Raw genomic sequence first — 20,981 nt, 5'->3', positions numbered from 1 at the left:
TGTAGTGACGCCGCAACACTGTGATGCCGTGCCTTAGACCGCTGCGCCACTCGGGAGGCATTCATGGTCATTTTCAAACTCTCCTTGTCCCAGTCTGTAATTCCCACATGTCTCAAGCTGACCACCATCATGCCTGTTCCCAAAAACTCTAAGGCTACTTGCCACAATGACCACTGTGCTTTAGCACTCAAATCTGTAATCATGAAGTGTTTTGAAAGGCTGGTCATGGCACACAAACTCCATCATCCCAGATACCCTAGACCCATTGCAATTTGCGTACCGCCCCAACAGATCCGTAGACGACGCAATCTCAATTGCACACACACACTCACTCTATGCACACTCACACTGACACACCAACACACACACACACACACACACACACTTAATTTGCTCACACACATAACACACACATTCATACTGACTCTACACACACGCACAGACACTCACATACAATTGTGATATACGCTGCTGTGACTCTGTTTATCATATATCCTGATGCCTAGTCACCTTACCCCTATACATATCTAACCCTACCACTCCAGTATCCCTGCACATTGTAAATATGGTATTGGAACTGACCCTGGAACTGACCCTGTATATAGTTTACTGTACTTACTTTCTCGTGTTTCTTCTTATTTCTATTTCTCGTGTGTTTTTGTGCTACTTCACTTTTTTTTCTTTTTTGTTACAGTACTACCGATGTTGATTACTGTATTGTTGGGGAAGAGCAAGCAAGAAACGCATTTCACTGTACTTATGCACTTGACAAAACAATTTGAAACTTGACAGACAAGCAGGCAGCACTAGGCATGCAGCTGAAGGTCAGTCTATTGATTAATTCATTGAGTCCGCCCATTGATCGCCTCGGCTCAAACCACTGCTACAATCTATAATACATTGTATATGCTCCACACAGAAATCCATAACTAACTAGTCTCTTCTGTATTCAGCCAGCCTGCCAGTCATGTGTAATGAAGGGATAAGTATTATATATCCTCTGTAATGAATATAGAATATTCAGCCATATCCATAATCATTCCTGAACCATTCAACTCTTTGTTGGCCTGTGATGTCAAAATGTGAGTGTGTGCGTGTGTGATCTTCCTGCCTGCTCTGAGACTGTGTGTGGCTGGGTCCTGGGGGAGGAGTGTGTGTATGTGAGCAGAGCTGTGTTGGGGGAGGGACTTGTCCTCAAATAGAGGGGAGGAGGATACCTCTACACTGACATCCATAAGCTCTTCCACATAACAATGATTTAACCCAGTTTTATTATTAGACAAGGGAACTACCGGTAGCTGCGATTCTATTGTCAGTATTCTCTCTCACAGGCAGTTAGCCGTTGTGCTCTGATCAGTGGTGGATTTTTGTTGCGTTCAGTGGATTTGTGTAGTGTTTTCTTGAATGGTGGTGGGTTTGTGTTAAGTTGAATGGTGGATTTGTGGTGAGTATAGAAGTGGGTTTGTGTTGTGTTCAGTCAGGTTGTTGATGTAATGTTGAGTGGTGTGTCACGTTTGTTTACTGCTGAGTGGTGGGTTTATATAGTGAGGGGCTCCTGACTCTGGTTTATCAGAGAGGAAGAGAGGAAGGGTGGAGGAATAAGATAAGGGCTGCGGTTTCTCTCTGATTTTGTCATTGACTCCCAACCCTACTTCATTGTTTTCTCTTTGAGCAGAGGGAAGTATTCTACAAGGCCACGCCATAGAGACCCAGAGAGACTGAGCCATCTGCCAGTCAGTCAGTCAGTCAGGACTACAGAGACACAGAGGGTAACACCAGTGAGCTGACCAGACTACCAGACCCCGGCTCAGCACAAGCCCAATCCAGCCTAGACCAGAGAGGACTCGGACATCCTAACTCCCTGGAGGAACCATAGCCATGCATTAACTAACCCCACCAACCCTACCTGAACTGCATCTCACCATCTCCGTCCTCCCCCCCACGCCCTCCGGCATTCTCACCATGCCTCAAGGCCTATTGTGACGGGAGTGCTGCTCACCCCCCATCCCTCACCCCTCCACCCCAGCCCAATAGGCCCCAAAGGCCCCAGAGGGGTGAAAGATGCGCCCATGGGCAGGTTCGTGGCGCTGGATCATGCTGGTGCTCCTGGCTTGGGGCACACTGCTGTTCTACATTGGAGGTCACCTGGTGAGGGACAGCGAGCACCCGGAGAGATCCAGCAGAGAGCTGTCCAAGATCCTGGCCAAGCTGGAGAGACTGAAACAGCAGAATGAGGACCTGAGACGCATGGCTGAGACACTCAGGTGAGACGAGTGGCCGCGAATTAACTAACACAATGAGTTTGGCTTTCTTTACGTTTCTGTCTTTCTCACTCTCGCTCCTTCTCTCTCTGTTTCTGTCTCTTTCTCCTCATCTTTGTCTCTCCATTCTCTGTCCCTTTCACGTTCTGTCTCTCACTTTCTCTCCTCTCTTTCTGTTTCTTCCCTTTTCTCTCTACCTCCTGGATTATGATGTTCTAATTCAAAGTGAGATGTTATGCACCATTACTTCACTACATGCATTCAGATTATCTGACCCAATAATCCCAGGAAGCGTTGGTAATCTGTAATCTTACGTTACTGTACTTAGATAAAATAGTCTTCAGGGTGTCAAGAGTATTTCCTCTGTATCATTATGCATCATTACTTCTCTGACCCATTAATCCAAGCGTTGATCATCTGTGATCTTACATTACTGTTTTGGTTAGATTCTGTATTCTAATTTTACATGTTTGTATGTTTCTGTAATTGAAATGTATGTGTGTCTATGTCATTTTGTTTTGTTTTATGGTGTGTCTATGTCTGTAAGTTGTTACAGTTTGTCTGATATTTGTCTCAAACATTGTTCCCTCCTGCTGCTATCTCGGTTGGACCTGGTCTCTCTTGAAAAATAGATTTTATCTCAATGACACTAACCTGGATAAATAAATTTAATAAAAAATAAAAATTACACTTTACATTACTGAAGTTCACTTCCTGGTTAGTTGAAGTAGATTTACATCAGAGTACTGCAGTATGTTTCTTCTCTTTTCAGTATTCTCTCTCACAAGCTGTTGTGCTTTGATCAGTGGTGGATTTGTGTAGTGTTTGGTGGATTTGTGTAGTGTTCTGATGAGACGTGGGTTAAAGTAGTCTTACAGCAGAGTATTTCCCTTCCTCGTTGCTGTCTACAAACCATAACTAAAGCCATGTAATGCCAGTGCCTGTCATGGTAGCTATGGTGTAGTGTAAGATGGCATGTTGTGATACGTGATGGACAGGGTGCCAACATGGACTGATGGGCTGTGTCTAAAGGCCATGAGAAAGCTGTTCTGTTATTGCGCTTGTCAGATGCCGTATTACGGCCCTCAAACACTGGCATGCCAATTGATTCAAGCCTGAAGCAACTGTCAGAGTTGTGAACTGATAAGGTCTGTCCTATTTAACGTTTCAAAAGGTTGTTCAAAGTAAAGAAAAAGATGTGCAGAAGTTGTTCTTACAGCGAGCTGATTTGAGACACATTCACAAATGTACGCTCAAACTCATACACTGGCACGCTCACACACACACACAGACATGCGCACATTACACACACATCCTCTCTCTCGGTCTCTCTTTTCCTCCCTCTTTCTCTCTCACTCACAAAACGACACGTACATAAGCACGCAGGATTCCATTGTACTTAGCCTGCTCTATTGAAGGAGAGAGAGAGCGTATCTAAGCTAACTGATCTAAGGTCAGTTTTGTGTGCCCCCCCCCCCCTTTGGTTAAGGTTAGGATTGGGGGATGGTAAACTGATCCTAGACCTGATGAGCAGCTCCTACCCAGAGCCAGTAGTAGTAGTGGGGCTTCAGTCAGACATCACTGACCCCTGCTGTCTGTAGTGGTCAGCACTGGCCAATGAGTAGGCCTCGGCTCACAGTGTTAGCATTACTGCAATGTTACTGCAATGTTATGGTCCTTTCTCGAGTCCAAAGGGTTTGAGTATTATTTACAATGTTAATGGGGTGGGGTGTGCAGGGTTGTGTCTACAGTGTTAATGGGGTGGAAGTGCAGGGTTGTGTTAACAGTGTTAGTGGGGTAGGGTGTGTAGGGTTGTGTCTACAATGTTAATGGGGTGGTGTGTGCAGGGTTGTGTCTACAGTGTTAATGGTGTGGGGTGTGCAGGGTTGTGTCTACAGTGTTAATGGGGTGGTGTGTGCAGGGTTGTGTCTACAGTGTTAATGGGGTGGTGTGTGCAGGGTTGTGTCTACAGTGTTAATGGTGTGGGGTGTGCAGGGTTGTGTCTACAGTGTTAATGGGGTGGTGTCTACTGTGTTAATGGTGTGGGGTGTGCAGGGTTGTGTCTACAGTGTTAATGAGGTGGTGTGTGCAGGGTTGTGTCTACAGTGTTAATGGGGTGGTGTCTACAGTGTTAATGGGGTGGTGTCTACAGTGTTAATGGGGTGGTGTCTAAAGTGTTAATGGGGTGGTGTCTACAGTGTTAATGGGGTGGTGTCTACAGTGTTAATGGGGTGGTGTCTACAGTGTTAATGGGGTGGTGTCTACAGTGTTAATGGGGTAGTGTGCAGGATGAAGGGCCTCTCCTCAGGGTCCAGGCCCTGTGGTAATGGCTGTTCTGGTATGTGTGGAGGCCAGGCAACATAATGAGAAGCAGCCAGCAAGACTGAGTTTGCGTCCTAAATGGCACCTTATTCCCTTGATAGTGCATTACTTTTGACCAGGGCCCTATAAGGCTCTGGTCAAAAGTAGTGCACTATAAAGGGAATATGGTGCCATTTGGGATGCAGGTTGAGACTGCAGCAGTGTCTCTCTGAGGAACTGCAGTAATGAGACTACTGGCTGCACTGCTAACAGAGGTGTCTGAGTAGGACAAAGAGTGTGTGTGTGTGTGTGGTTTTACTATCCTAGCCGGTCCCCACAAGGAATAAGGCTATTTTAGGCATAGGGGTTATGTTTAGGGTTAAAATTAGGGTTATGGTTAGAATTAGGTTTAGGGTTAGGGGTTAGGGAAAATCGGATTTTGAATGGGAATCAATTGTTTGGTCCCCACAAAGATAGTAAAACAAACGTGTTTGTGTGTGTGTGCGTGCATGTGTATATATTTTCACAGTGGGGGTTGGTTTGGTATCTCTTTATTATATATTGACTCAATGGTCAATTTAAAACAGGCTAGCATCCTGAGCAGTTTCACCCCATCTCCTTTAGCTGGGCTGTCAGTCATTCTGACAAGCTCCCTGTGGACACACACTAATGATGAGCTCAGCAGATGGGTTCAGCAGACGTGTGTGTGTGTGTGTGTGTGTGTGACAGAGTTGGTGAGCACTGCAGGTTAGATTGACCCTTCGCTGGTTGAGTGACAGGGTGATGGATGAGTGGGAGCGAGGGATGAAGGGACGGAGGGATTGAGAGAGGGAGGGAGCTGGTAGAGGGGTATTACACCCCCTATCTATAAACTAAGTATTGTTGACAGTAGGACCTCTAGAGAGAGGAGGAATGTAGAGAGACACTGGGATGACAGCACCAGGCAGAGACAGAGGAGGAGATGTAGAGGCATGTTAACCAATACAGTGGTGTGTGTGTTTACCAGAATGAAGCTCCTATGGGAAATCAAGAGACACTTTTTGCTGACTTCTATAAAAATGGGAACATAAGCAACCTTATCTTCCACACAGACCATCCCCTGGCATGGCACAGTGCTATATTAGCACACTACCCCTCTGTTAAGAGGGAGGGTGTTAGTGATGGGTGGAAACTCAGGATACTAGACAACGAGGACTACGAGTCAGCTAATATCAATCTTTATAAATCTGGAACAGTATTGGTACAGGGCAACCCCAAACAGTTCCAGCTGGACTTTCACCTAAACAAAGAAATAGCTCAGCAGGAAAAGCTCTCCCTTGAGAAAGATACCCCCACCCCGAGCGGGTCAGACCAAACCTCTTCATTAAATAACCCCACAGATGAGCAACCCCAAGCGGAAAGTCAACTTCCCAGCACAGAGTACTACTCCCTCATTGAAATGAAGGATACATTCACCCAGCTGGAGGTAAGGCAGGTGGAGCTGGAACAGCAGGTGATTACACTCCAGTCAACACAGACCCAGACAACAGTCCAGCACAACAACACCCCCTTAACTAGACCTGGAGAGCTGGAGGTGGAGAGAGACATATCTGCACTCTGGACTGTGGTGAGACAACATCAACAGGAGAAAGAGCAGAGCACTAGAGGAGAGGATCAGAGTGCTGGAGGAGAAGATGAGAACGATGATGGGTGACAGAGAACAACCCATTAGAGAGCTGGCCACCCCCGCAGAGAAGCCAGCAGAACAGCCCACCTCAGATCCTGTCCAAAGTCTTGACACCGCAGCAGAACAGTAGCCTCGACATCACAGCCGGACAAACAAATGAAGAACCCCAAGCCCAGGGGATCCCAACCCCTCTGAGCACCCCCCTGTCAGCCACCCTGATAGCCCTCCTGATGACCCCCCCACACCCACTGAGGACATACAAAAGCCCCAAATTGTACTCCTTATGGACTCAAACGGGAAATACAAGAAAATACTTTTTTTCCCAAAGACACAGTGTCTAAACTCTGGTGTCCAAACACCCAGCGCGCCCTAGACCTTCTGTCTGATGACCAACTAGGATCACCCAGCCACATAATAATACACACAGGCACAAACGACCTGAGAACATAGCAGGAAAGGGTGGCTACAGCACTCAAGGGAGTGATAGAAAAAGCTTCTTCTACTTTCCCCAACGCACAAGTGGTTATCTCAACCCTGCTACCACGAAAAGACTTCCACCCTGCTACCATACAGCAGGTAAACGCAAGTATTTCCCGTGACTGTGCCTCAAAACCAAATGTCTACCTGGCCCACCACTCCACCCTGGACTTGAAGAGCCTTTACGACCAGGTCCACCTATACAAGGCAGCAGTGCCCACCTTCGCCCGGACCCTAAAGGATATCGACCTACACATAGAGGACCCCCGCAGAGAGGACCTACATCCAGACCACAGCACCACCAGCCACATCCACACCCCCACCCCAACCAATTAACACCCTCCCAAGTCAACCATGCCCACACCCCGTTTAGGCCCCCTCAGATCAGACCTATGCCCCTCCTACCCACACCATGCACCCCACTCCCTCAAAGTGGGCTTCAACATGAAAGTCACACATACGCCCAGCCGTGAGCAGGCAAACAGGCCCAAACCCCACTCTTACACTAGCCCAAGCCAATGGCATATACCAGATGCTCAGCAGGCTCTGCTCACAATTACTGGCCTGAGGCCAAACCACACGACCAACAACATTAGACACTTTATGGAACACAAAGTCTTCACAATTTCATCCTGGAATATCCAAGGCCTGAGGTCATCTGCCTTTGGCCTAAAGAGCAGGAACCTGGACTTCACCAAAGAAATACAGACATTGTCATCCTACAAGAAACATGGTATAGAGGAGACAGACCCACTGGTTTCCCTCTAAGTTACAGAGAGCTGGTAGTCCCATCCACCAAACTACCAGGTGTGAAACAGGGAAGGGACTCAGGGCGTATGCTAATTTGGTATAGAGCAGACCTAACTCACTATTAAATTAATCAAAACAGGAACATTTTACATTTGGCTAGAAATTCAAAAGGAAATTATCTCAACAGAGAAACATGTCCTCCTGTGTGCTACCTATATCCCCCACTAGAATCCCCATACTTTAATGAAGACAGCTTCTCCATCCTGGAGGGGGAAATCAATCATTTCCAGACCCAGGGACATATACTAGTCTGTGGCGACCTAAATGCCAGAACTGGACAAGAACCTGACACCCTCAGCACACAGGGGGACAAACACCTACCTGGAGGTGACAGCATTCCCTCCCCCATATGCCCCCCTAGGCACAACTACGACAACATAACCAACAAAAACGAGTCACAACTCCTGCATCTCTGTCGCACGCTGGGTATGTACATAGTCAATGCTAGGCTTCGAGGGGACTCCTATGGCAGGTACACCTATAGCTCATCTCTTGGCAGTAGTACTGTAGACTACTTTATCACTGACTTCATCCCAGAGTCTCTCAGAGCATTCACAGTCAGCCCATTGACACCTCTATCAGACCACAGCAAATATACAGTCTACTTGAACAGAGCAATACTCAATCATGAGGCATCAAAGCTAAAAGAACTGAATAATATTAAGAAATGCTATAGATGGAAGGAAAGTAGTGTCGAAACCTACCAAAAAACAATTAGGCAACAACAAATTCAATCCCTTTTAGACAACTTCCTCGACAAAACGTTCCACTGTAATAGTGAAGGTGTAAACTTTGCAGTAGAAAACCTAAACACTATATTTGACCTCTCAGCTTTCCTATCAAATCAAAAAAATCTCTAACAGAAAACCGAAGAAAAGTAAAAACAATGACAAATGGTTTGATGAAGAATGCAAAAACCTAAGAAAGAAATTGAGAAACCTATCCAACCAAAAACATAGAGACCCAGAAAACCTGAGCCTACGCCTTTACTATGGTGAATCACTAAAACAATACAGAAATACACTACGGAAAAAGAAGGAACAGCATGTCAGAAATCAGCTCAATGTAATTGAAGAATCCATAGACTCCAACCACTTCTGTGAAAATTGGAAAACACTAAACAAACAACAACACAAAGAGCTATCTATCCAAAACGGAGACGTATGGGTAAACCACTTCTCCAATCTTTTTGGCCCTATAACAAAGAACAAAACAGCAACAAAAAAAAATACATGATCAAATGCAAATCTTAGAATCAACTATTAAAGACTACCAGAACCCACTGGATTCTCCAATTACATTGAATGAACTACAGGACAAAATACAAACCCTCCAACCCAAAAAGGCCTGTGGTATTGATGGTATCCTCAATGAAATGATAAAATATACAGACCACAAATTCCAATTGGCTATACTTAAACTCTTTAACATCATCCTTAGCTCTGGCATCTTCGGCAATATTTGGAACCAAGGACTGATCACCTCAATCCACAAAAGTGGAGACAAATTTGACCCCAATAACTACCATGGGATATGCGTCAACAGAAACCTTGGGAAAATCCTCTACATTATCATTAACAGCAGACTAGTTCATTTCCTCAGTGAAAACAATGTACTGAGCAAATGTCAAATTGGCTTTTTACCAAATTACCATACGACAGACCATGTATTCACCCTGCACACCCTAATTGACAAACAAAACAAAGGCAAAGTCTTCTCATGCTTTGTTGATTTCAAAAAAGCTTTTGACTGAATTTGGCATGAGTGTCTGCTATACAAATTGATGGAAAGTGGGTTTGGGGGAAAAACATAAGACATTATAAAATCCATGTACACAAACAACAAGTGTGCAGTTAAAATTGGAAAAAAACACACACGTTTCTTTCCACAAGGCCGTGGGGTGAGACAGGGATGCAGTTTAAGCCCCACCCTCTTCAACACATATATCAACAAATTGGCGAGGGCACTAGAACAGTCTGCAGCACCCGGCCTCACCCTACTAGAATCTGAAGTCAAATGTCTACTGTTTGCTGATGATCTGGTGCTTCTGTCACCAACCAAGGAGGGCCTACAGCAGCACCTAGATCTTCTGCACAGTTTCTGTCAGACCTGGGCACTGACAGTAAATCTCAGTAAGACAAAAACAATGGTGTTCCAAAAAAGGTTCAGTTGCCAGGACCACAAATACAAATTCCATCTAGACACCGTTGCCCTAGAGCGCACAAAAAACTATACATACCTCGGCCTAAACATCAGCGCCACATGTAACTTCCACAAAGCTGTGAACGATCTGAGAGACAAGGCAAGAAGGGCCTTCTATGCCATCAAAAGGAATATAAAATTCGACATACCAATTAGTATCTGGCTAAAAATACTTGAATCAGTTATAGAACCCATTGCCCTTTATGGTTGTGAGGTCTGGGGTCCGCTCACCAACCAAGAATTCACAAAATGGGACAAACACCAGATTGAGACTCTGCATGCAGAATTCTGCAAAAATATCCTCTGTGTACAACGAAAAACACCAAATAATTCATGCAGAGCAGAAATAGGCCGATACCCGCTAATTATCAATATCCAGAAAATAGCTGTTAAATTCTATAACCACTTAAAAGGAAGCGATTCCCAAACCTTCCATAACAAAGCCATCACCTACAGAGAGATTAACTTGGAAAAGAGTCCCCTAAGTAAGCTGGTCCTTGTGCTCTGTTTATAATAATAATAATAATATGCCATTTAGCAGACGCTTTTATCCAAAGCGTGCATACATTTTTGTGTATGGGTGGTCCCGGGGATCGAACCCACTACCTTGGCATTACAAGCACCGTGCTCTACCAGCTTAGCTACAGAGGACCACAGTACAAACACAAACAGACCCCACAGAGCCCCAGGACAACAACAACAACAACACAATTAGACCCAACCAAATCACGAGAAAACAAAAAGAGAATTACTTGACACATTGGAAAGAATTAACAAAAAAAACAGAGCAAAGTAGAATGCTATTTGGCCCTAAACAGAGAGTACACAGTGGCAGAATACCTGACCACTGTGACTGACCCAAACTTAAGGAAAGCTTTGACTATGTACAGACTCAGTGAGCATAGCCTTGCTATTGAGAAAGGCCACCATAGGCAGACCTGGCTCTCAAGAGAAGAAAGGCTATGTGCACACTGCCCACAAAATGAGGTGGAACCTGAGCTGCACTTCCTAACCTCCTGCCAAATGTATGACCATATTAGAGACACATATTTCCCTCAGATTACAGAGATCCACAAAGATTTTGAAAACAAACCCAATTTTGATAAACTCCCTTATCTACTGGGTGAAATACCATAGTGTGCCATCACAGCAGCAAGATTTGTGACCTGTTGCCACAAGAAAAGGGCAACCAGTGAAGAACAAACACCATTGTAAATACAACCCATATTTATGTTTATTTATTTTCCCATTTGTACTTTAACTATTTGCACATTGTTACAACACTGTATATATACACATAATATGATATTTGAAATGTCTACTGAGTGTAATGTTTACTGTTAATATTTGTTTATTTCACTTTTGTTTACTATCTACTCACTATCATACTGTCCAGGTCTGTGCCCAAACAGTTTGAGCTTCTACTTCTAAAAATCCACCTTTCCAGAAATAAGTCTCTCACTGTTGCCGCTTGCTACAGACCCCCCTCAGCCCCCAGCTGTGCCCTGGACACCATATGTGAATTGATTGCCCCCCATTTATCCTCAGAGTTCGTACTGCTTGGTGACCTAAATTGGGATATGCTTAACACCCCGGCCATCCTACAATCCAAACTAGATGCCCTCAATCTCACACAAATGATCAACGAACCTACCAGGTACAACCCTAAATCCGTAAACATGGGTACCCTCATAGATATCATCCTGACTAACTTACCCTCTAAATACACCTCCGCTGTCTTCAACCAGGATCTCAGCGATCACTGCCTTATTGCCTGCGTCCGTAACGGGTCCGCGGTCAAACGACCACCCCTCATCACTGTCAAACGCTCCCTAAAACACTTTAGCGAGAAGGCCTTTTTAATTGACCTGGCCCAGGTATCCTGGATGGATATCGATCTCATTCCGTCAGTAGAGGATGCCTGGTTGTTCTTTAAAAGTAATTTCCTCTCAATCTTAAATAAACATGCCCCATTCAAAAAATACAGAACTAAGAACAGATAAAGCCCCTGGTTCTCCTCAGACTTGACTGCACTTGACCAGCACAAAAACATCCTGTGGCGTACTGCATTAGCATCAAATAGCCCCTGCGATATGCTACTTTTCAGGGAAGTTAGGAACCAATATATACAAGCAGTTAGGAAAGCAAAGGCTAGCTTTTTCAAACAGAAATTTGCATCCTGTAGCACTAACTCCAAAAAGTTTTGGGATACTGTAAAGTCCATGGAGAATAAGAGCACCTCCTCCCAGCAGCCCACTGCACTGAGGCTAGGAAACACTATCACCACCGATAAATCTACAGTAATCGAGAATTTCAACAAGCATTTTGCTACAGCTGGCCATGCTTTCCACCTGGCTACCACTACCCCGGCCACCAGCTCTGCACCCTCCGCTGCAACTTGCCCATGCCCCCCCCACTTCTTCTTCACACAAATTCAGACAGCTGATGTTCTGAAAGAGCTGCAAAATCGGGACCCCTACAAATCATCTGGGCTAGACAATCTGGACCCTTTCTTTCTAAAACTAGCCGCCAAATTGTCGCAACCCCTTACTAGCCTGTTCAACCTCTCTTTCGTAACGTCTGAGATCCCCAGAGATTGGAAAGCTGCCGCGGTCATCCCCCTCTTTAAAGGGGGTGACACTCTAGATCCAAACTGTTACAGACCTATATCCATCCTGCCCTGCCTTTCGAAAGTTTTTGAAAGCCAAGTTAACAAACAGATCACCGACCATTTTGAATCCCACCGTACCTTCTCCGCTATGCAATCCGGTTTTCGAGCTGGTCATGGGTGCACCTCAGCCACGCTCAAGGTCCTAAACGATATTATAACCGCGATCGATAATAGACAGTACTGTGCAGCCGTCTTCATCGACCTGGCCAAGGCTTTCAACTCTGTTAACCACCGCATTCTTATTGGCAGACTAAATAGCCTTGGTTTCTCAAATGACTGCCTCGCCTGGTTCACCAACTACTTCTCAGATAGAGTTCAATGTGTCAAATCGGAGGGCCTGTTGTCTGGACCTATGGCAGTCTCTATGTGGGTGCCACAGGGTTCAATTCTTAGGCCGACTCTTTTCTCTGTGTATATCAATGATGTCGCTCTTGCTGCTGGTGACTCTCAGATCCACCTCTACGCAGACGACACCATTTTGTATACATCTGGCCCTTCATTGGACACTGTGTTAACAAACCTCCAGACGAGCTTCAATGCCATACAACACTCCTTCAGTAGCCTCCAACTGCTCTGAAACACTAGTAAAACTAAATGCATGCTCTTCAATCGAACGCTGCTGGCACCCGCCCACCCGACTAGAATCACTACTCTCGACGGGTCTGACCTAGAGTATGTGGACAACTACAAATACCTAGGTGTCTGGTTAGACTGTAAACTCTCCTTCCAGACTCACATTAAGAATCTCCAATCCATTGATTTTGACAAATACAAAACACTTTGTGGAACCCAGTGATATTTATCCCAAAATAAATCCACAATAATTGCCTGTATCTTAGCCAGAAGGCCAGATGGTGGCTCTAAAACTGACAACCGATGCCACAGTGCAGAGGCAATCACATTGTTAACTATAATAGTGCGCCCCCTATATGACATACGAGATAACAACCAACGCCATCTCCTCATCCTCCCTTCCACCATTTCAACCACCCCAATCCAATTTTTTTCCATTGTCCCCTCATCTCCTAGGTACACTCCAATATACTTAAAACCTCCCTTACACCATTCCAGCCCCCCTGGCAAAGCCATGATCCCTCCAGACCATTCTCCAATCTGTAAAGCACAACTTTTTTCCCAATTTACCTTTGCAGAGGATATTCCCTTAAAACGATCAACCATTAGACTCAAACTATCCACCTCCGCTTGATTTTTCACTAAAACAACTACATCATCAGCATAGGCTGAGAGACGAATAGGAGGAATATCCTCTGAAAAGGTACACCCCTTCAATGCGACTTCTAATGCTATTTAGTAGTGGCTCTATAGCAATGGCATATAACATTCCCGACAAAGAGCATCCCTGCCTAATACCTCTACACACTTTAAAAGGAGCACTCAAACCACCGTTAACTTTCAATACACTTTCAATGTCACCATATATCACCTTTATCATGGCAATAAAACCAGAGCTGAACCCAAACGCCTCAAAAGTGTGCCATAAGTATTGATGTTCCCCTCGGTCAAATACCTTTTCCTGATCAATTGAAATTAGACCAGCATCCAACACAAAAGCCCTAGAGACGTCCAAAAAATCACGAATCAGAGAAATGATATCCCCTATCTGCCTGACGGGAACACAGTAGGACTGGTCCGTATGTATGATTTGCCCGATCACCTCCCTCCGTCTGTTGGACAAAGCCTTTGACAGGATCTTATAATCAGTGCACAATAAAGCCACCGGCCTCCAGTTCTTCACCTCCCTAGGGTCACACTTTTTGGGCAGTAGGGTGAGGACAGCCCTTCTGCAGCTTATTGGTAGTAACCCTCCGGTTAAACTATCATTAACTACTGCTAGCCAATCCTCTCCCAACATAGCCCAAAAAGACTTAAAAAAGTCAACGGGAAGCCCATCAATGCCCAGTGCCCTTCCATTTTCCATGTCTTTTAATGCAGTGTATAACTCCTGCAAAGACAATGGTTGCTCTAGCTCAACCTGAGCTTCTGCAGCCACCTGTGGGAGCCCATCAAGGAACTGCTGTGTCACTGTTTTATCCTCTTTGTACTCACACTTGTAGAGCTCAGCATAGAACTCTACTGCCCTCTTTCTAATTTCACTAGGGCTAGTGAGCTCCTGTCCAACAGCTGATTTGAGACAATTAATACTTTTTCTTTGTCCATTCTTTTTCTCTAAACCAAAGAAAAATTTGGATGAGGCATCCATTTCAGAGATTCCCTGAAACGTACTTCTCACCAATGCCCCCTGTGCTCTGATACCCAGCAGGTCTGCCAATGCAGCTTTTTTCTCTTGAGGGCCTGAGTATGGCCTCGATCTCCTGTGGTCTCAACCAACGTCATGAGTTCCACTATTTCAGTCTCTAGGGCTTTCATTGATCTGATGATATCCTTGGTGACATTCCTCGTGTATTGATTACAGAATTGTTGAATCTGGATTTTCCCTATATCCCACCACTGTTGAAGGGATACAAAACTGGCCTTTTGAGACCTCCACCTCTCCCAGAAAAAACTAAAACATTTCCTGAAGTGAGCATCACTCAATAAAGTTTTTGGGTTTTACATCGTTAATGAACACCACCTCTGTTATTAAACAATGATCAGAAAATCCCACTGGGGTTATCACACTTGAAATACAGACCTGAGATTGATGCTCAAAACAATAAAACCTATCTAACCTGGCCATAGAGATGGTGTTTTCTCTCAAATGCGCCCAGGTGTACTGTCTCGTGCCTCCATGTTGACTCCGCCAAATATCACACAGTTCATATGTTACAATGAGGCGTTTTAAAAAAGTCCTTGAGGCTATATGAGGTTCTTTGTGATTTCTATCTAAATCACTGACTGTGCAGTTAAAATCCCCAGCAATAAATAAATAATATTCATTATTACATTTCTCAATGGTATTTGATAATGTCTCTAAAAAACATACCCTCTCAACTGCCACCACTGGGGCATATACATTTATCAGACACATAGTGATGTTTTCATACCTTGCTCTAACTTTTAATAACCTCCCCTCAACTACCTCTTCAACCTCATATGACAAAGGCAAAAACCCTTTTGAGAACAAGATGGCCACACCCCCACTTTTTGAGTTTTTATGACTACACACCACTGTCCCCCCACCCACTCCTGTTGCCACATAACTTCATTTTCCAAATTACTATGCGTTTCTTGTATAACATTTATGTCACTTCAATTTCCCCTAATTAACTCATACACTATGGCTCTTTTTTTAACGTCTCTTGCCCCATTTACGTTTAAAGAAGAAATCTTAAAACTGCTCATGGATGGAAAAAAATAAAGAGGAAGACACAGAAACCACATCTCTTTACAGAGTTAAGGCTGTGACTGAACTCTTTCATTTTCTTTAGAATTTACATCACTTATCACTCTCGTGACCACTTCCTTGAGTCTAGCAATTTCAGGGCTTGTCAAACCTCCCCCTGTTATTTTTGACATCAGAAACTTTGCTGATTCATTAAACAATTCACTTTCAGGGAAAAAATATGTTACATTATAATCCTGCATATATTTCTTCCCTTTTGTCAACTTCAGAAATTGACGTACTTTCTCAATCCCATACCTCCCTTCCACCCCATTTATCTCAGTATTTTGTTGTGACGCATCAGATGACTCACTCTCGCTATCCTCCCCAGAAGAAAACTCCACCATCTCTACAATCTGTTTATCTTCAACTGATTTATCAATCTCTACCTTCCTCTTGGAATTAGACCCTTCACCACCCCTTGCATTCTTCTTCTTACTCCTCTGTACTTTGAAAACAGCTGCTTCCTTTTCCATTATTTCAATCTCCTCTTGACCTCCAATTTAATTTTCCAGCACCACCTCAGCAGCGGCAGTCGCAATCTCACCGACTTTTTCCCCTCCTTCTTTGTTCTGATCTACCACAATTGCCCCCGTATCCACACTGCCTTCCTCTCCTACTTTTCCTACCACATCTGCCCACCTTCTCCCTTCCCCTGCACCCTTAGCATGTTCATCCCTTCGCGGTGGTGCATTAGCTGCACCAGCACTAGAGCTGCTACCAGAATCTGCACGCTCATTCTCGGGACAATTACGCACCAAATGCCCCTCTCTTCCACAGCCAAAGCATTTCATTGATTCAGTAGAAGCTGAGAAGACATAATCAAATCCATCAATCTTAAAACTGAATGCTAAATTCAGTTCATCAATGTCCTTTTTTTAAATCATATGCACTTGTCTCCTATGAGACACGACATGTTTCAGCAACGGAGATTTGCATCCAAAAATAACCTTCTTTATTGTAGATGCAATTTGACCATGACGAGATAACTCTCGCTCCAACACTTCATCTCTAACAAATGGTGGCACGTTAGAAAGTATAAGTTTCTTCGCTGGATTCATAAGCGGAAATACCGGCGTCTGTGTCTCCCGCAACACAACACCACTCTCAACTATCTTATTCACCTTTTCAATGGAATCTAAAAATATCACTACAGCGCTATTCATCCTTGAGGCTGATTTACTGCTATCATACCCAATGATAGCACCCACTGCCAAGCTACATTCTTCCACTGAACACCCGGCCGCAGCAGGAATCTTTACTCCATGTCGCCGACTAAGTTTTTCAAACTCCAAACTTCCGCGAGTGGCCATTGCAACCAGCCTCACCCGCTGGTTGTGCCCTTGCGAAAACCAATCTCAACGATCCCACCACCCCTATACGTGCTTAGTGATAGTTAGACAAGATAACCTTAAAACAACTAATCTAATCAATATATACAGGAGAACAAGTATTTGATACACTGCCGATTTTGCAGGTATTCCTACTTACAAAGCATGTAGAGGTCTGTAATTTGTATCATAGGTACACTTCAACTGTGAGAGACGGAATCTAGAAAATCACATTGTATGATTTTTAAGTAATTAATTTGCATTTTATTGCATGACATAAGTATTCGATCACCTACCAACCAGTAAGAATTCCGTCTCTCACAGACCTGTTAGTTTTTCTTTAAGAAGCCCTCCTGTTCTCCACTCATTACCTGTATTAACTGCACCTGTTTGAACTCGTTAACTGTATAAAATACACATGTCCACTCACTCAATCAAACAGACTCCAACCTCTCCACAATGGCCAAGACCAGAGAGCTGTGTAAGGACATCAGGGATAAAATTGTAGACGTGCACAAGGCTGGGATGGGCTACAGGACAATAGGCAAGCAGCTTGGTGAGAAGGAAACAACTGTTGGCGCAATTATTAGAAAATGGAAGAAGTTCAAGATGACGGTCAATCACCCTCGGTCTGGGGCTCCATGCAAGATCTCACCTTGTGGGGCATCAATGATCATAAGGAAGGTGAGGGATCAGCCCAGAACTACACGGCAGGACCTGGTCAATGACCTGAAGAGAGCTGGGACCACAGTCTCAAAGAAAACCATTAGTAACACACTACGCCGTCATGGATTAAAATCCTGCAGCGCACGCAAGGTCCCCCTGCTCAAGCCAGCGCATGTCCAGGCCCGTCTGAAGTTTGCCAATGACCATATGGATGATCCAGAGGAGGAATGGGAGAAGGTCATGTGGTCTGATGAGACAAAAATAGAGCTTTTTGGTCTAAACTCCACTCGCCGTGTTTGGAGGAATAAGAAGGATGAGTACAACCCCAAGAACACCATCCCAACCGTGAAGCATGGAGGTGGAAACATCATTCTTTGGGGATGCTTTTCTGCAAAGAGGACAGGACGACTGCACCGTATTGAGGGGAGGATGGACGGGGCCATGTATCGCGAGATCTTGGCCAACAACCTCCTTCCCTCAGTAAGAGCATTGAAGATGGGTCGTGGCTGCGTCTTCCAGCATGACAACGACCCGAAACACACAGCCAGGGCAACTAAGGAGTGGCTCCGTAAGAAGCATCTCAAGGTCCTGGAGTGGCCTAGCCAGTCTCCAGACCTGAACCCAATAGAACATCTTTGGAGGGAGCTGAAAGTCCGTATTGCCCAGCGACAGCCCTGAAACCTGAAGGATCTGGAGAAGGTCTGTATGGAGGAGTGGGCCAAAATCCCTGCTGCAGTGTGTGCAAACCTGGTCAAGACCTACAGGAAACGTATGATCTCTGTAATTGCAAACAAAGGTTTCTGTACCAAATATTAAGTTCTGCTTTTCTGATGTATCAAATACTTATGTCATGCAATAAAATGCAAATTAATTACTTAAAAATCATACAATGTGATTTTCTGGATTTTTGTTTTAGATTCCGTCTCTCACAGTTGAAGTGTACCTATGATAAAAATTACAGACCTCTACATGCTTTGTAAGTAGGAAAACCTGCAAAATTGGCAGTGTATCAAATACTTGTTCTCCCCACTGTATATATATATATATACACATATACACACACCAAAACCCAATAGAGTGAAAAGAATTCCAGTCGCTCTCACAATCACTCCTGCTTCACGACTCACTCCCAGCATGCACTCCAACGAGAGAGAGAGAGAAAGAGAGAGAAAATGGAGTAGAGACAGAAGAGATGGAGAGGGCGGGCAGAGAGACAGCGAGAGAGAAGGAGACATTTCTGTTGTGTGCGTAGCGATTGAGGGATGAGGTAAGGAATGGAGAGGAGGAAGATAAAGAGAGATGGAGGCAAAAGTGGAGGCTGGCCAAGAAGATCTCCTGCAGCTGATTAGTCAGAGGTGTTGACACCCCTTCTTCCTCTGCAGCAGCCAGCAGACGTTATCCATGTAGCTCCCAGAAGTTCACCATCCGGTTTAGGAAGGCACAGAAGCATTTACAATACATTCTCTCTGCTCAGTGTGTGTGTGCTGCAGTGTATGACAATAGCCTGGGTAAATGTCTCTGATATGCTCCCAACAGTGATTTATTCAGACACATGATGTAAATCACTGTTGGGACTGGGAGTATGTCAAAGTGGCAGACTTTACTTCATTTCTCAGGCACTTTTTATCCATCCTTCATCTGAATAGGGTTGGGAGTGTATTTTCTATTTCATGGCATGACCATATCAAAGGCATAGATCTAAAGCCAGACACATTATCAACCATATTCCTTGTAGCTATAGTGACAAAGTGTGTGTATTTAAGCAATAAGGCACAAGAGACCGTGCTATGTGCTGAATACAGTCACAGGTAAATGGTGTTGTTTGGCCCGACGCCAAGCAAACAGAAATGGTTGCTATGCTAGCTAAACTACAGCTAGCCTAGTTATGTCTGTTACGTTCCCCAGCAAGAAAACCATATAATGTCGCTCAAACAGAGTGGGGAACTAACAAAGAGTCAATGACAACAACCAAAACGAAACAGGTGGGGTTTCAGGAGGGGTTCTGAAAGACACTCATGGGGATGTCCACTGAAAGTTGACTAGCAACAACAACTGGAACCTAAAAAACACCAACCATGAGCGGCCTCAAGCATGAGCACCCACTATAGTTGCCCAATAAGAGGCAAACAAAAGAAAAACCCACACCAAACTTAAAGACAGGAAGCAAACCAAAAAGGTGTCGCAAAACGAAAACAGGGAAGATCAGATAAATGATTGTTTGTCTAGAACTCAAAATAGGGCGCGCCAACTAAAGGTGTTGACCCTCCACATCTTTCAAGACCACTGGAGCGCTGGGCCAGCCGCTCTTAAATAGCACCTGGGCCAGCACAGGTGAAACGCCTTTCGACTAACGAGATGGACAAGCCAGCACAGGTGTAACACATACTGACTAATGAGGTGACACCAATCGGTGCTAACGTGCTAAAAGTCCAACCTCAAAACATAAATGGAAAAAACTAAATCTGTAACACCTTCCCCCTTAAGACAACAAATATATCCTATATTTTTGTTGGACAAGTTTGCTCACCACCAACAGAAAACAACTTTCATTTCACAACATAATCAACTTAAATGCATCGCTACTTATGCGTCGCCTTCTCCAATAACATGGCGTCTGCTGGCTGTCAACAATTAAATATAAGACAAAACACACACTTTTTTTCAGAAACAGGGGTAAAATAAAGTATGTTTTTAGTACTCTCATCCCCCTGGAACAAGCCCAACCAAAACAAGACTCATCTCCAAAACGGCAAAACGTGCAGTCAAAACAAATTGTGAGGCAGGGCAACACACTGGCTAAACTTAGTTGTCCTTATCACAGACGTGTCTGATTTCAAGGGGAAACTCCTGCAGTATCCGTAGTAACTTTCCTCTGGTGATTTTCCTCAGTGGAATGGCCTCAGGGAAATGAGTGGCAGCATACATGATGGTTAAGAGAAACTGGTTAACACTCTTTGCCTTGGGCAAAGGACCAACACAGTCCACCAGAACCCTGCTGAAAGGTTTGTCAAAAGCAGGAATAGGCTGCAGAGGTGCAACTGGTACAGCTTGGTTTGGTTTAACCGTCTGCTGGCAAACGCAACAGGAGTTACAGTAAGACACGACATCCTGTTTCAGGCCAGGCAGGAAGAAGTTATGCAAGATACGGTCATATGTCTTGACCCCAAGATGTCCTGCCATACTACCATCGTGAGCCAACCTCAGTATCTCTTGTCGAAGCGTAACTGAAAAGACAATTTGAGATACCCTGGGC

The 20,981-nt window shown here is 44.5% G+C and overlaps 1 protein-coding gene across 3 annotated transcripts in view; it reads left to right on the top strand.

Annotated features, from left to right (window-relative positions):
* LOC121539578 (alpha-(1,6)-fucosyltransferase) overlaps positions 1–20,981 on the top strand; it is a 139,690-nt gene that overhangs the window by 80,417 nt on the left and 38,292 nt on the right. For 2 of the 3 annotated variants that reach the window (XM_045223547.1, XM_045223548.1), the window contains exon 3: positions 1,676–2,264. In XM_045223547.1, the coding sequence (XP_045079482.1) occupies positions 2,062–2,264 (203 nt within the window). In that variant the 5' untranslated portion in view covers positions 1,676–2,061. Of the gene's footprint in view, positions 1–1,258; positions 1,445–1,675; positions 2,265–20,981 lie in introns of those variants that run through there. The other variant, XM_045223549.1, reaches the window with a different exon arrangement.

The sequence above is a fragment of the Coregonus clupeaformis genome, chromosome 11, assembly GCF_020615455.1.
Source record: "Coregonus clupeaformis isolate EN_2021a chromosome 11, ASM2061545v1, whole genome shotgun sequence".
Classification (NCBI taxonomy): Eukaryota; Metazoa; Chordata; class Actinopteri; order Salmoniformes; family Salmonidae; genus Coregonus; species Coregonus clupeaformis.
This window is presented reverse-complemented; position numbering and strand designations above follow the sequence as displayed.